Source organism: Grampus griseus, assembly GCF_964374135.1.
Source record: "Grampus griseus genome assembly, chromosome: 7".
In the NCBI taxonomy this organism is placed as follows: Eukaryota; Metazoa; Chordata; class Mammalia; order Artiodactyla; family Delphinidae; genus Grampus; species Grampus griseus.
Genome location: NC_139001.1, coordinates 3307405 through 3320187, shown reverse-complemented (window position 1 = coordinate 3320187; position 12783 = coordinate 3307405). Strand labels below are relative to the sequence as shown.

General features: G+C 58.1%; 1 protein-coding gene across 2 annotated transcripts in view; it reads left to right on the top strand.

Annotated features, from left to right (window-relative positions):
- Positions 1-10009, top strand: part of MLPH (melanophilin) — a 43855-nt gene extending 33846 nt beyond the window's left edge. For both annotated transcript variants that reach the window (XM_082658760.1, XM_082658759.1), the window contains 7 exons: positions 1895-2125; positions 2339-2494; positions 3875-3967; positions 4841-4918; positions 6403-6460; positions 6946-7046; positions 8544-10009. In XM_082658760.1, the coding sequence (XP_082514886.1) occupies positions 1895-2125; positions 2339-2494; positions 3875-3967; positions 4841-4918; positions 6403-6460; positions 6946-7046; positions 8544-8588 (762 nt within the window). In that variant the 3' untranslated portion in view covers positions 8589-10009. The remainder of the gene's footprint in view (positions 1-1894; positions 2126-2338; positions 2495-3874; positions 3968-4840; positions 4919-6402; positions 6461-6945; positions 7047-8543) is intronic.
- Positions 10010-12783: the final 2774 nt, after the last annotated feature.

Genomic DNA, 12783 nt, shown 5'->3' with positions numbered 1-12783 from the left:
GGGTACCTGTTGAAGGCAGAGCCAGTGGGGATGGATTCAGGACGAGAGAAAGAGAGGGGTCAGATGACACCAGGGTTTTGGCCTGAGCAAGCTCTGTGGGATGGAATTGCCCTGAACTTTTTTTTTTTTTTTTGGCTGTGTTGGGTCTTCGTTGCTGCGCGCGGGCTTTCGCTAGTTGCGGCGAGTGGGGGCTACTCTTTGTTGCAGTGCGTGGGCTACTCATCGCTGTGGCTTCTCTTGTTGGGAGCACGGGCTCTAGGCACACGGGCTTCAGTAGCTGTGGTGCACGGGCTCTAGAGCTCAGGCTCAGTAGTTGTGGCGCACGGGCTTAGTTGCTCTGTGGCATGTGGGATCGTCCCGGACCAGGGATCAAACCCGTGTCCCCTGCATTGGCAGGTGGATTCTTAACCACTTTGCTACCAGGGAAGTCCCTGCCCTTAACTTTTAAATCTCGTTACCCCCTCGCAAGTCATTTTGGCTGTAAAGGGCAGTTGGGATAATTTGGCCATTTTTCTGGTTTTTTCACATGACTCTGGTCACTTCTTAAAACCGACACACTGAATGCCTTCACATGAAGCTCGTGTCCACAGGCAGATGAAACACATAGCTGCTCAGTGAACCGCTGGCTGGAGTGCAGGAACGGGTAGCAGCCAGAGCTTACTGCAGTCTAGGTCCTGGTATGATGCTTACTGAGTGAGGCCGGGCAAAGGAGGGGCTCTGAGCATCCTTTCCCCACCTGTAGAATTAGGGTAAGAGCTGGAATCAATGAGGGACTCCCACCCCCTTATAGAGACTTAGAAAATTATGACCAAAGAATACAACCTTGGGGCTTCCCTGGTGGTGCAGTGGTTGAGAGTCCACCTGCCAATGCAGGGGACACGGGTTCGTGCCCCGGTCCGGGAGGATCCCACATGCCGCGGAGCAGCTGGGCCCGTGAGCCATGGCCGCTGGGCCTGCGCATCCGGAGCCTGTGCTCCGCAACGGGAGAGGCCACAGCAGTGAGAGGCCCGCGTAACGAAAAAAAAAAAATACAACCCTGAAAAATAATTTCAAGAAACAGAGGCCTAGCTAAACTTCGGAGAAGAGATTTCCAGAAATGAGCGCTGTCTAGCTCTGAGTTTCTCACCAGCCAAGGCAGATAAATAGATATCCTGGGCTGTATGAATCTCCTCCAAGTCCACCCTGGGTGGCAAACTTCCCTGGCGCTAGATTCAGGAAGGGGTGAGTGGCAAAGGGTGCTACTCACTGTGTCATGGAAAACATCACTGAGAGGTTCACACAACTTTGCAGTTTTCCAAGAGTCACAAGTACACTGTAGACACCTCTCAGTCAGCTCCAGACCCGCGTCTAGGAGTACGATTCCTTTGCAAAGCCGACAGGAGGCTCATGGGAGAGACCGTGGACACAGAGCCTGGTACACAGAGACATAGCATGGACAGTGGACATGAGTGCTGTAGCGTTTATGCAAGTTCAGGACCCACCCCGAGCCCTCGGGTGATGCTTGAGGCCACACGGCCGTCGTGTACTTCAGTCTTATCACGGGACGACCGAGAAAAACCCCCAGAACAGACTTGTCAGCACCCCGTGGCCTCAGCTGGCGGATGCAGACAGTCCGGGCTGAGGTCTTGGTTTGGCGCCATGAGGATGCTTAAACCCTAGGAAGTGGCTTGGGGACCCAGTTTGGGAACAGAAGTTGAAAAATGGTGCGTCTCAGGTGGCCTGGGTGCTGTTAGGATCGCCAGGAACATCCCACCCTTCGGGGCCTGGTTCTGGAGCACAGGCGGCGCGGGCCCCTTGGCCGAGCTCGTGTGGGGCATAGATGAGGCCGCAGCTCCGGCCAAGCCCCCGGGGTGCTGGGGGCCGGTGCTTTCCGGAGCCCTGCTTCTGCTTTCAGCGCTTCCAGGTGACCAACCGGCTGAGATCAGCCACTCGTCCATCTCAGTGTCCAGTTGGCAGCAAGCCCACAGGTGCCGACGTGGAAGAGGCGGCCCTAAAGAGAAGACTGGAGGCCTTGATCAGCCGCGCCGGTGACCAGCGGGCCTCATCCGAGGAGGAGGGCAAGGACGGAGGGGCGGAGCAGAGCAGCAGCGTCCCCAGCGAGGACCCCCCCGGGGCCGCCCCGGAGGTGAGGCTGCCTGAGCGACCCCGGCAGCACACACTCGGAGGCGGGGCCGGGGGGGCCTGGCCCCAGCTGCGCACGGCGCCCCACCGCGGGCTGCCCGGCTGGCCAGGCAGCTCCTGGCGTAGTGAAAGGGGCACCTTCAGGATGGGACGTGCGTTGGGGCGAGCCCTGCGGTCTCCCCCGCTGGTGGTCACGTGCGGCGCTTCCCTCTCCTAGGTGTGCACAGCTGCAGGCCAGACGCCCAGCCGGGAGAAGGGGGCCCGGGGCCCCCAGGACCCCGTGCAGCCCAGCAGGACCACAGACGAGGAGCTGTCGCAGCTGGAGGACAGAGTGGCCGCCACGGCCTCTCAGGTGCAGCGGACAGAGAGCGAGGTAGCCCCGGCGGCCCCGGGAGCAGGTGGCTCCCCCAGATAGATAGTGGGGGCCCTGGAGGTCTGGCAAGGGTGGTCAGCCCCCCGAAGGGCTCACACACAGGGAGCCCACGTTGTCGGCTCCAGGACAGGCTCCTGGGGCTTTCCGTGGAATCACTCTCCACGCCACGCCCTGTGCCGCACCCCTGCCCGTTTCCCTTTTAGGTTGACAAGAGACAGGTGGCGTTTTCAGCCACGGAAGGAAGATGCTGACACTTACCCCTCCCTGCCCCATGAGGAGGGCTTCTCCAGAAGCAGGCTTAGATTTTAGGCCAGCCCCGGGGCTCAGGACCAGACTCTGACGGAGGGGCATCCTGTAAACTTGGGTCCCGGGCTTGAGTTAGGATAGGAGGTGTGTTAGTGGTGTGCAAAGGTCAAAGGACAGAGCCAGGGTCTCCCAGAGACAGTCAAGGTGATTGGGCTCTGCTCTGCCCTCCCCCTGCTGACCCCAGAGGAGAGGAGGTCTGCCCGTCCGAGTGCAGGGGACCCAGCACCCACTGTCCATTCATTCCAGCTTCTTTTCTCTTCAGCAAGTGCCCTTCCGTCCCCAAGGAAGAAGGGGCGCCTCCCCAGGCCGTGCACCTTAGGGGGCGCAAGTGAGCCTGAGAACTTTGCATTCATTTATTCCTTCCTATGGAGCCAACAGTTCTCAGTCGGGATCCCAAGTACGGCGGGCATTGTGTAGACACAAAAGATGCAGCTATGAGCACCTCAGAGCAAGCCCCTGCGTTCCTGGAGCTTGTGCTTCTAGTGGGAGGAGACAGAACAAGTCGACGAGGCTGAGGAGAGGGTAGCCCCAGGGAGCGCTCGGATGGGGCTGCCTCGAAGGGTGGTCGGGAAGGGATAATACAAGAAGGCAGCCGGGCGAAGGCCCCGAGGCGGTGTCGAATGTGGCGTGTTCGGGGATCCGCAGTGGAGCCCTGCGCCAGAGCCCAGGAATGAGAAGGGGAGTGTCTGGGAGGAGAGCAGATTCCAGAGAGCCCCAAGGACCGTGAGAAGGGTTGGGGGCTGTGGGAGGGATCTGGACGGGCCTGAAGGGGGCCCGTTTCCTGTTCCCAGAAGCCTCTGCCTTCAGCTCTCCCCCCGTCACTACCCCTCCCTCAATCCCTCATGGATGAGCCCCCAGAAAATGTATGGAGCCCCTCCCCCGCTTGGGGGTGACCCTCCCGACAGCCATGGAAGACGGATGGAAATGGGGCGCCCAGGAAGTGGCCCTGGGCGGGTCGCCCATCTTAGGGGAAGCACGATGAAATCGGTGAATCGGGGGCAGCAGCTCCTCCTGTCCTGTGACGTTGAAAGGACGTCCAAGTGACATCTGTCTGTCTGTCTGTGGTTCCGCCAGGTGTCAGATATCGAGTACAGGATTGCAGCCTTGCAGGCTGCAGGGCTCACTGTGAGGACCTCGGCAAAGCCCCGGAAGAAATCCAGCCTCCCGGTGAGTGGAGGGGCCGCAGGGCCCTGGCCAGGAGCACAGGGCAGCCCGGGGCCTGGCAGTGAGAGCCCCCGGGGCAGCCACCGCCCTCCTCCTTAATCTGCCAGCCTCATGTTTCTGCAGTCAGTGACCTGTGGGCTGCGCTGGGATTCCTTTTCATTTGCTAGTGTTGTTTCTAACGGAAAAGAGTGCTATATGGGGGGACCGTCAGCTCCTGCGTGAGAATTGGAAACACAGCCACGTGGTACACACACACACACGCACACGCACGCACACGCACACGCACACGCACACACACACACACGCTTTAAAGTCCAAAGGAAGCAGGCTGGACAGCACCTCGTGTTGGCGGCCTTCATAAAAGCGCTTTGCAAGGCGGGTGTGACGGTAGCAGGATGGGGACCTGCCCACGACAGAGACCTGAGACCAACATCCTTCCCCCCCGATTCAAGTCGGGAGTCTCCAGACAGATCACAGTATGAGGAAATCTGGCAGAAGGATGATAAATGCTCTTAGGGGAGGCCCAGATGCGGCTGCCGGGATGCCCAATCAAATCTGAATTTCAGATTCACAGCAAGTCATCTTCTAGTATAAGTATTTCCGTGCAATATCTGGGACATACTTACACTAAAAAAATTTAATCATTGTTTATCTGAAGTTCAAAGCCAGCTGGGCGTTCTGTACTTTAATTTGCTAAACCCAGCAGCCCTGGGCGCAGAGCCCTGGAGTGGTGTGTGCTCTGTGGGTGTTGCCGTGCCGTCCCGGCCTTCCAGACCGAGGACTAAAGAGAACACCCTCCGTGTGTCCTGCCCGCCCGCCCTGTGGCAGGAGGTCAGACGAGCAGTCATAAGCACAGGCTCCTTCCCTGTTCTCCAGGTATTTCTTCCCCAGCTTGTTGGGAAGTTGGGCCAGAGTCCTAAGAATCCGCGTGCAGACCCTTCAGATGAGGTCGAGGTACGTGTCACTACATCCAAGCTCGAGAGGCTGGAAGCGGGTGAACGGTTGGCCCGACTTTTCCAGAAGCGTGACAAGTACGGAGGGGGCGGGGGGTGGAGCTGAAACATTGGGACTTTAGAAACCTGGCAAGTCTCACAGGCTGGTCTCCCCATAGGGTGTCTGTCGGGGAAAATCCAGGAAAGCCCAGCCAGGGGAGTGGGAGGGTGGGACAGAGGGCAGAGGGCAGAGGGCAGACCCCAGTCAGGGGAACTGGCTGAGAGGAACACAGAGCCCTGGAGACAGTGCACATCACGGGGGCCGGGTGCTGGGCACGTACTGCCCCCCACGCCCCCCTGTCCTGGGTGACGAACATTCACAGACGTAGCAGGCTCCAGGGCCCGGGGACGGGCCTCCCCTGGGAGCCGCGGGTCCTGGCCGTGGGAGCGAAGCGCGGGAGCCGGTGTGCGCGAAACGGCACAAGGATGGACGCGGGGTATGGGCGGGACGCACAGAGCAGGCCGTCTGCTCCGGGTCCTGCCTGCTGCCTGATACGCCCCTTGTGAGCTGTGATGAGCACCTAGTCATTTGTGCTTCTCGTGACAACAGCAGTGGGTAGCTCTTCGTAGTTAAAAATGGTATTTTTTTTCCGTCCCTCCATTTGATGTTCAAACAACCTGGTAAGCAGGTGTGGATATCGCCCCTGTTGCACCAGTGCGGAGCCTGAGGGTGGGGGAGGTAGACATACTGGATTGAGACCACACAGACCAGCGACAGGCGGTCTCAGTCCGGCCTCCCAGCCCCACCCTGACCCTCTTCTCGGGGCTGTGGTCTTCCCTGACCTGTCCCGGGAAGCCCAGCCTGAACGTGTCTGCAGCCAGCCTCCTGGTACAGCCCACAAAACCAGCCAGGCTGAATCGCAGGGAGTCAGGCATTGGCAGGACTTCCAGGGAGTCAGGCTGTTTTGCTCTCAGCTTCCCCCTTGAAGAGGCAAAACAGCGAATGAATTAGCCCAGAGTAGAGAGGTGAGCAACAGGAAAGGGGCAGGGAAAGAAAGGTGGGGGGCCCAGCCGCCATGGGGCGCTGAGAATGTATTAGGTACAGTTAATCTTCCAATATCCTGTACAGGGGCTGCTGACCCATTTTCCAGATGAGGAGACAGTTCGGAGAGAAGATGTAAATCGTCCTTGTCACGGTGGTGAGGGGTAGCGATAGGATTTGAACCTGTCTGTGGGGCTGGAACTTGGGCTTTTCCGCTGTACCCACCCAAGGCTGCAGTTCTCCGAAACCTAAGCAGCTCTTTTATATTCCGGCATTTGTTGCATAATGTATTGATAGCGTGCATTTTAATATTGTTAAAAGTTCAAATTTTGCCCAGGAACAGAAGAGAGTTGCCCTGATTAATCCGAATCTGCAGGAATGATGAGAAATCCAAACCTAGCTCCCCGGTGTTCCTAACAATTACAGCAAGGTACTGACGCCCAGAGACGGCTTCTTTCTTCCAGGTGGTGGCTGTACCCTATCCTGTGAGGAGAAAGCTCAGTGATCACCCCAGAAGTCAAGGTAAGAGTCACCTGCTTCCCTCGTCCCCCAGGCCTGGGAGGTGAGCTCAGGGGCATGAAAATGGCCAGTCGGGGCCCCATATTTCTGCGTAACCCGTGGGACCCGGCATGTCATGCCACTGATGCCCGAAGGACACTCCATTACCCTCGGGCCACCCTCAGGGACCGTTGCAGTGACGTGGTGTCTGGATACCTGGAATTTGCTGCCTGAAGCACATAAGGGTGTTGACGGTGGTGGCAGCGGTGGTTTCCTTGTCCTGCGATGTAAATCGTCCTAATAATGGTGCAAAGCTCCCCACCTTCTAGAGCGCACAGGACGTAATTAGCCCACCTTGATGTCTTGGTGGTGACGAGGACATCAGCTTCATCCTGGACGGCACATTTGTTTTTATGCTCCTTTTAAAATTTCTTAGGAAGCAAAGACACTTGTTTGGGGTAAGTAAGTTTGTGATTAATAAGCACCCCCGCCTCCTGTTTTCCTCAAAGACAAAGATGATGACTCTTTCGATCGGAAGTCCGTGTCCTGTGGATCCCTGACACAGAGAAACCCCAGTGGCAGGAAGGAAACCGCCAACCACAGCGTTGCAGTAAGTTTTCTCTTTTCACTGAGGCGGCTTTAAAATTCTCTCAGATTGACATGTTGATTTTAAGTTTGCAAAGTAAAGAATTGGGGTACACTAACAGGAATGGTAAAATCAGCAAAAGGTCTAAAGGAAAACAGAAACATTTCTTAAAGGTACACAGTGTACCAGTGACGGGGTCGCCTGGCCCCGGGGGGCTCTGGGCTTGGGGACGGGGACAGCGCATGAGGCAGTGAGGACTCCCCACGCAGCCCCACCTGCCCACCCAGCGCTGTAAAGGTCATTCAGCTGAACCACCTGTGCAGGTGCCGGCGTCAAGGCTGTCCCCCGACTTCCGTGGGAGAGGGCTCTCTGCAGAAAGAACGTGAAGTGCCTCCCAAAGCCCAGGGGACATCAGGCTGTACTGGCGGGGTCATGGCCTTGATGCCCGCAGAAGTGCACCTTGCACACCCTTCTCTGGCACCACGGTCCTTGGTGTTTGCAGCCGCACGAGAGCCTGGTGAAAGCACCAGCTTTTCTGACGGGCGTGTCAGCTGCCTGGGTGCCCACGGCACCCCACAGACACAGGGCTGCAACGGCGAGAGACAGCTGACCTCTAGGGACCCCAGAGTCATGCCCACGTCCCAGGGGTGGGCATGAGGTCTCAGTGGCCTACGTCAGGTGCAAACACCCCCATCCCCACAGCTGTCCACACTGCGACCACCCAGCAGTCATTATGGCTTCATGCCAGTTACGAGAGTCTGAGTCGACGGCTTCGCTGTCCAGGAAGACGGAGCTACTGCTCTGTTCTTTCCACAAACTCCGTTTTTAATCGGGTTTTCAAAGTTTCTCACAGTACTCATTGCTGATGATTGTGTGCGAGCCTTGTGTCGGCAGACGGGGAGATGGGGCACACGTGTCCGATACAGCCAGCGTTAGGCCGCCCCAGACGACAGGAAAGGACAGAGGGCAGAGGCTCCCTGCCAGGCCCCACCTGAGCCCGGAAGAGGCCGCCTGGACCGTAGCCAGAGCATGGCCGTCCCCAGGGGCTGATGGCGGGCGATAAGAAATCACCAGCGGGGGCTTGAAAGTCTACATACTTTCAAATTCGAACGCACCTTCCGTGCTTCAGAGCTTTAGATCGTCACATACTTGCCGTCCTTACAGCCCATTTGATGAGGGCTGGTGTCATTGACCCATAGCTGGGGAAACAGGCAGAAAGAGGTTGAGTAAAAAAAAACCCGGCAGGGGGTTGACCGATGCCTCCTGGCCAGCAAGCCCATGTGCGCGTCTGTGTGCTCTCCCGTGTGTGTGTCTGTGTACGTGCCGTGTGTGTTTTTATGTACACACAGTCATATAGCTAAGTGCGTGTCTACCTGTGTGCACACCTGTGTGTTTACATGTTCCTCTGTGCTCGCCCGTGTATTTCTGTGCCCACGCCTGCGTGAGTGTGCGTGTGCTCTCGCCCGTGTATCTGTGTGCGTACCCACCTGTGCATGCTGACGTGTCCATGTGTGTTCACAGAAACCCGTGATGACCCACCAGCCCTTAAACGGGAGGTTCGTCTGAACGGGACAGAGCAGGAGTGGCGCCGGTCCTGTCCCTCCACCTCAGCCTCCGTGTCCCTCCACCTGCCCCGCGTTTTCCAATGCATGCAGCCCAGTGGAGGAATGAGAAGAAACCCCGTCTGTGAGCTGACGGCGGTTCTCAGCCCGTCAGCTCTTCACCCACGTTCTTTGATGACCTCCAAGGCGCCCCTGCCCACCTGCTCTGATCCGTGAGAAACATCTAGGCTGACGCGTCTCTCCTTTAGGGTTTAAGCTTTCTGAAGGACACAAAGAAGCTTTTGTTCAGTGATCTTCTAGCCCTTTCACTGCTGGCTTTCTTATGCTGCTTTCATGACCAGAATGGAAAAGGGGTGACTCAGTGACCGCACCAGCCATCTGTACACTCCTGACTGTGTCTGTCGGAGCCAGGGCAGGTGTGTGGGTGCGACTGGACGTCAGGACAAGTCACTGAGCTCATGTCCATCTGAATAAGAGGGAGGGATAGACCCCCGCATCTCCTCACACAAACACACCTAGTCTGCAAGTTCCCAGCCTGTGCTTCACAGGCTGGGAGAAAGCACACTGTGGTCGAGGACAGAGCATGCCAGCGGCAGCAAGTGAGCATTTGCTCAAAGCCCGGGTGCAGGTGCAGACCGCCTGCCGGGAGGCACTGGCGGAGCCTGGACGGGCGGGGCCCAGCCTGGCACTGCCACTCGCTGCGGTGGAATCCAGGAGGCCACTTGCCGTCGGTCTGCAGAGGATCTCCAAGTCCTGCTCAGCCTCGGACAGTCTGGGTGTCTGTGTGGCTCATCCAGCTTGAAGGGGAGCCCGCTGGGACCCCCTCCACAGCCGCCTTGAGCACAGTAACCCTGTCTCCCCTCGCTGAGCACGGCTGCGTGCTTCAGAGGGACCGGTTTACTGAGTCCTCGGAACAGCGCACTTTGCAGAGGAGGGAACAGAGCCCCGAGTGTGAGGCAGCCTCCCCTGTGATCCTGATACGTTCCGGAGTGACTGGGTCAGCTTTGAGTTTGCTCTCTCAAGTGGTTTGGTGTCTGTGTTCTGCGGTAACTGAAAGAAGAGGTGAATAAATGATGCCCAAGAGCCTTTGATACGAAGGCTGACTGTGGACACAGCCCCACCCATGGTTTACAGATTCTGCATCACGAGCTCCCTTCGCGTTTCCACTGAGCCTATAGCATCACGGTCACCGCAGAGACCGTGTCATCGACAGGCTGGCCCGTGGCAGCTCCAGTGCGCTTTTCCGAATCAGCATCTGAGTTGATCTGAATGACTAGGCTTCAGGTTGTGCTGGAATTTGCAGAAAAGATGGCTCTGAAACTCCTTCTCAGAATGAAAGCTGCTTGAAATAGTCAGCTCCTAATTCAACGCTGAAAATGATTAAAGGATTCCAGTAAGCCAAAGAGGATCCATCCTTGTCTCCGTGCACCCCTCCTTATTCACAGAGTAAACTAAAGTCAGTGTGAGTTCCTAGCATCAAGGAAGAGGCAGTCCCGGCTGGCCTGCAGCACTGCCCTGGGTGTGATGCAGCAGGCACGTGAGGTCTTGTGCCCCGGAACCGTAGTGGCCACTTAGCTCCGTTGCTAACTTGAGCTCAGAGAGCTTCCAACCTGGAAGCACATCCGTCCCTCCTTCAGAAGGCCTCTCGCTGGGGTCTCCGATTAGGGTCAGGGCTACACTCACTCTTTCATTCTCTCTGCAGCACTGCAGAGGCCCCGGACGGTGTGCATGGCCCAGGGACCTGCACCCATGTTGTGGGCAGCGGCCGGGGTGCCGGGGATGTGAATTCTCCCAGCTCCTGCGCTGGTTCCTCAGCCCCTCTCGGCCCCTTGATGTCGAATCTCCTTTCCATCCCCATCAGGTCCCACGGCTTTAGGCACCTGTGGCTGGATTGCAGCCCAGACCCCCCGAGGTCCCCACCACAGACCAGCTGCCTCTTCCTCTGGCATCTCAAAGTCAGCCCATCCTACTGAACTCCGATCTTACCCCCAAACCCTGCTGCATCCACTCAGGTCAACTCCGTGCTCCCAGGGGCTCCGGCCAACGCTTTACCCTCACATTCTGTCGGGAAAAGCTGGCGACTCTGACTTCTGCGTATGCCCCAGCCCTTCCGTCCCGTCAGCGGCTGTGTCCCTTATTTGGGGTATATTTTTACACCAAATGTCCGCTCGGTTATTTCCAGGATGTCAGATCTGGCTTCACATGCCTCGTGCCCCCGTCACCTCAGTGCCCTCGTCGTGCTTATCTTACAACCCTGTGGTGTTGCGTGGAAGCCGTGCTTCTGTTGCCAGTGTTACGAGTGGTCCAGTGTGTTATTGCTCTCTTGAGACCATCGTTGTGACTTGAGGACTCACGTCCCCTGGGAGTGCTGGCTGCTCTGTCAGCCGTGCCTGGGCAGCCCAGGACATCAGGATGGCCACCATGAACCCGACTGCTGGCCCCCTTTGCCTTCTCCTTTGAGCCCCTGGGAAGCTTGAGAGGAGACAGCTCCCCAGCCTGGGGTCCACAGTCCTGTGGGTTTGGAGCGACGATGTCCAGGCAGGGCAGCCCTTCTCTCTTCTCCAAAGCTCCTCCGCCCTTGCTCCCTCCCGAGGCTGCCCACTCCAGCGGTCCAGGCCGGGTCAGCAAGTCTGGCCAGGTCCACATGCTTCCTTGTGTCTGTGGTTGCTCTTGTGCTACAAACCCGAACATTTCCGTCTGGCTCTTTATGGAAAATCTGTGCTGACCCCTGGTCCAGGCTGCGGACCCCACAGGTGCAGGACTGCCTTGACCTTAGTCTCGCAGGGTTGGCAAGGACCGTCCCCAGGCAGTGCTGAGCAGCGTGGAAGGACCAGACGATGCTTGTCTCCTTTATCTTCACCTCAGTCTCCCTCCACCCCAGCTGCTGCCACCACTGCCCCAAACCTTCCATCCCAAGCGGCTCTCGGCCTCCCTGAGGGCCCTTCTCAAAGCCTAGGATTGTTTGTTCTCTTACTCAATGGTTTCTGCAGATTCTGTTCGGTGAAAGGAGCCAGCACCTCACATTAACTCACCATCTTGGCAGAAACCGAGTACGCTGTGCCTTGGAATCGGGCACCGCCCCCAGCCTGACCTCGATGGGCCCTGCGGCTGCTTGAACAGATTACTACAACCTGGGCTGCTTCAAGCAGCAGAACTGTGTTCTCTCACAGGGGACCGAAGTCCAAAATCAAGGTGTGTGCAGGGCTGCCCTCCTTCCAGAAGCTCTATGAGAAACTGGCCTTTGCCTCTTCCAGGTCCTGGGGGCTGCAGTGGTCCGAGGCTTGTGGCTGCATCCCTCCAGCCTCCACCTACCTCCACATGTGTGGAGTGTCGTGGGGTGTCGGTGTCGTCTCCTCGTCTGTCTGTCGTCTTCTCTGTGTCGTCTCCTCCCTCTGCCTTTCTCTCACAAGAACACTTGTCACTGGACTTAGGGCCCAGCTGGACTGTCCAGGACAATCCCCTCCTGTTGCCTGAGCAAAGCCCCTGTTCCCAATAAGGTCACATTCTCAGGTTCCGGGAGTTGGGATGGCAAGCCACCATTCAACCCACTGTTGTCACACTAGGAAATCTTCTGTTTACAGAAACCAGTCAGTGGAACCCCCTTCCAGAGCCCCCAAAAGAGAGTATGGAGCAAACAGGATGGGCCCCCTGCCCCTCGGGGCTCAGCCTCCACAGAGACCGTGGGACTCTGCCCGCAGCCTGGCCACACTCACACCTCACCCCTGAGAGCTGGGGGGCACGGACACCCGGCCTCCCCCGTTCCGTCCCGGTGGCATTGCCTGCCTCACCTTGCCTCCCAGCCCTCGTGGAACTTTCCCTCGAGTTCTTTCCTTCCCTCCCCACTCAAGGCCAGAGGACCCATTCTGTGCAAGGAAACCTCCAGTAGTGCCAGTTTAGGGAAGGAGGCGGGGAGGAGGTCCGTGCCCGGGCAGCGAGTGGCCGTGACCGGACACCCGGGCCCCAGCGCCTGCACGCAGTGGAAATGCTTCAGGATTGAGAGCCAGGCCCGTGACCTCACTGAGCAGTGATGCGAGCCCAAGGTCAAGGCCGCCCTGCACCTGTGGCATCCGCAGCAGCCTGGGCACCACCCCAGCAAGGGGCACAGACTGCAGCCTGCAGGTTCCCAGCGGGGATATTGGCGGCAGCAGCCGCAGCCGTGCACCCCTCCCACCTGCCTTCAGAAACGGGGCTGAGCTTTT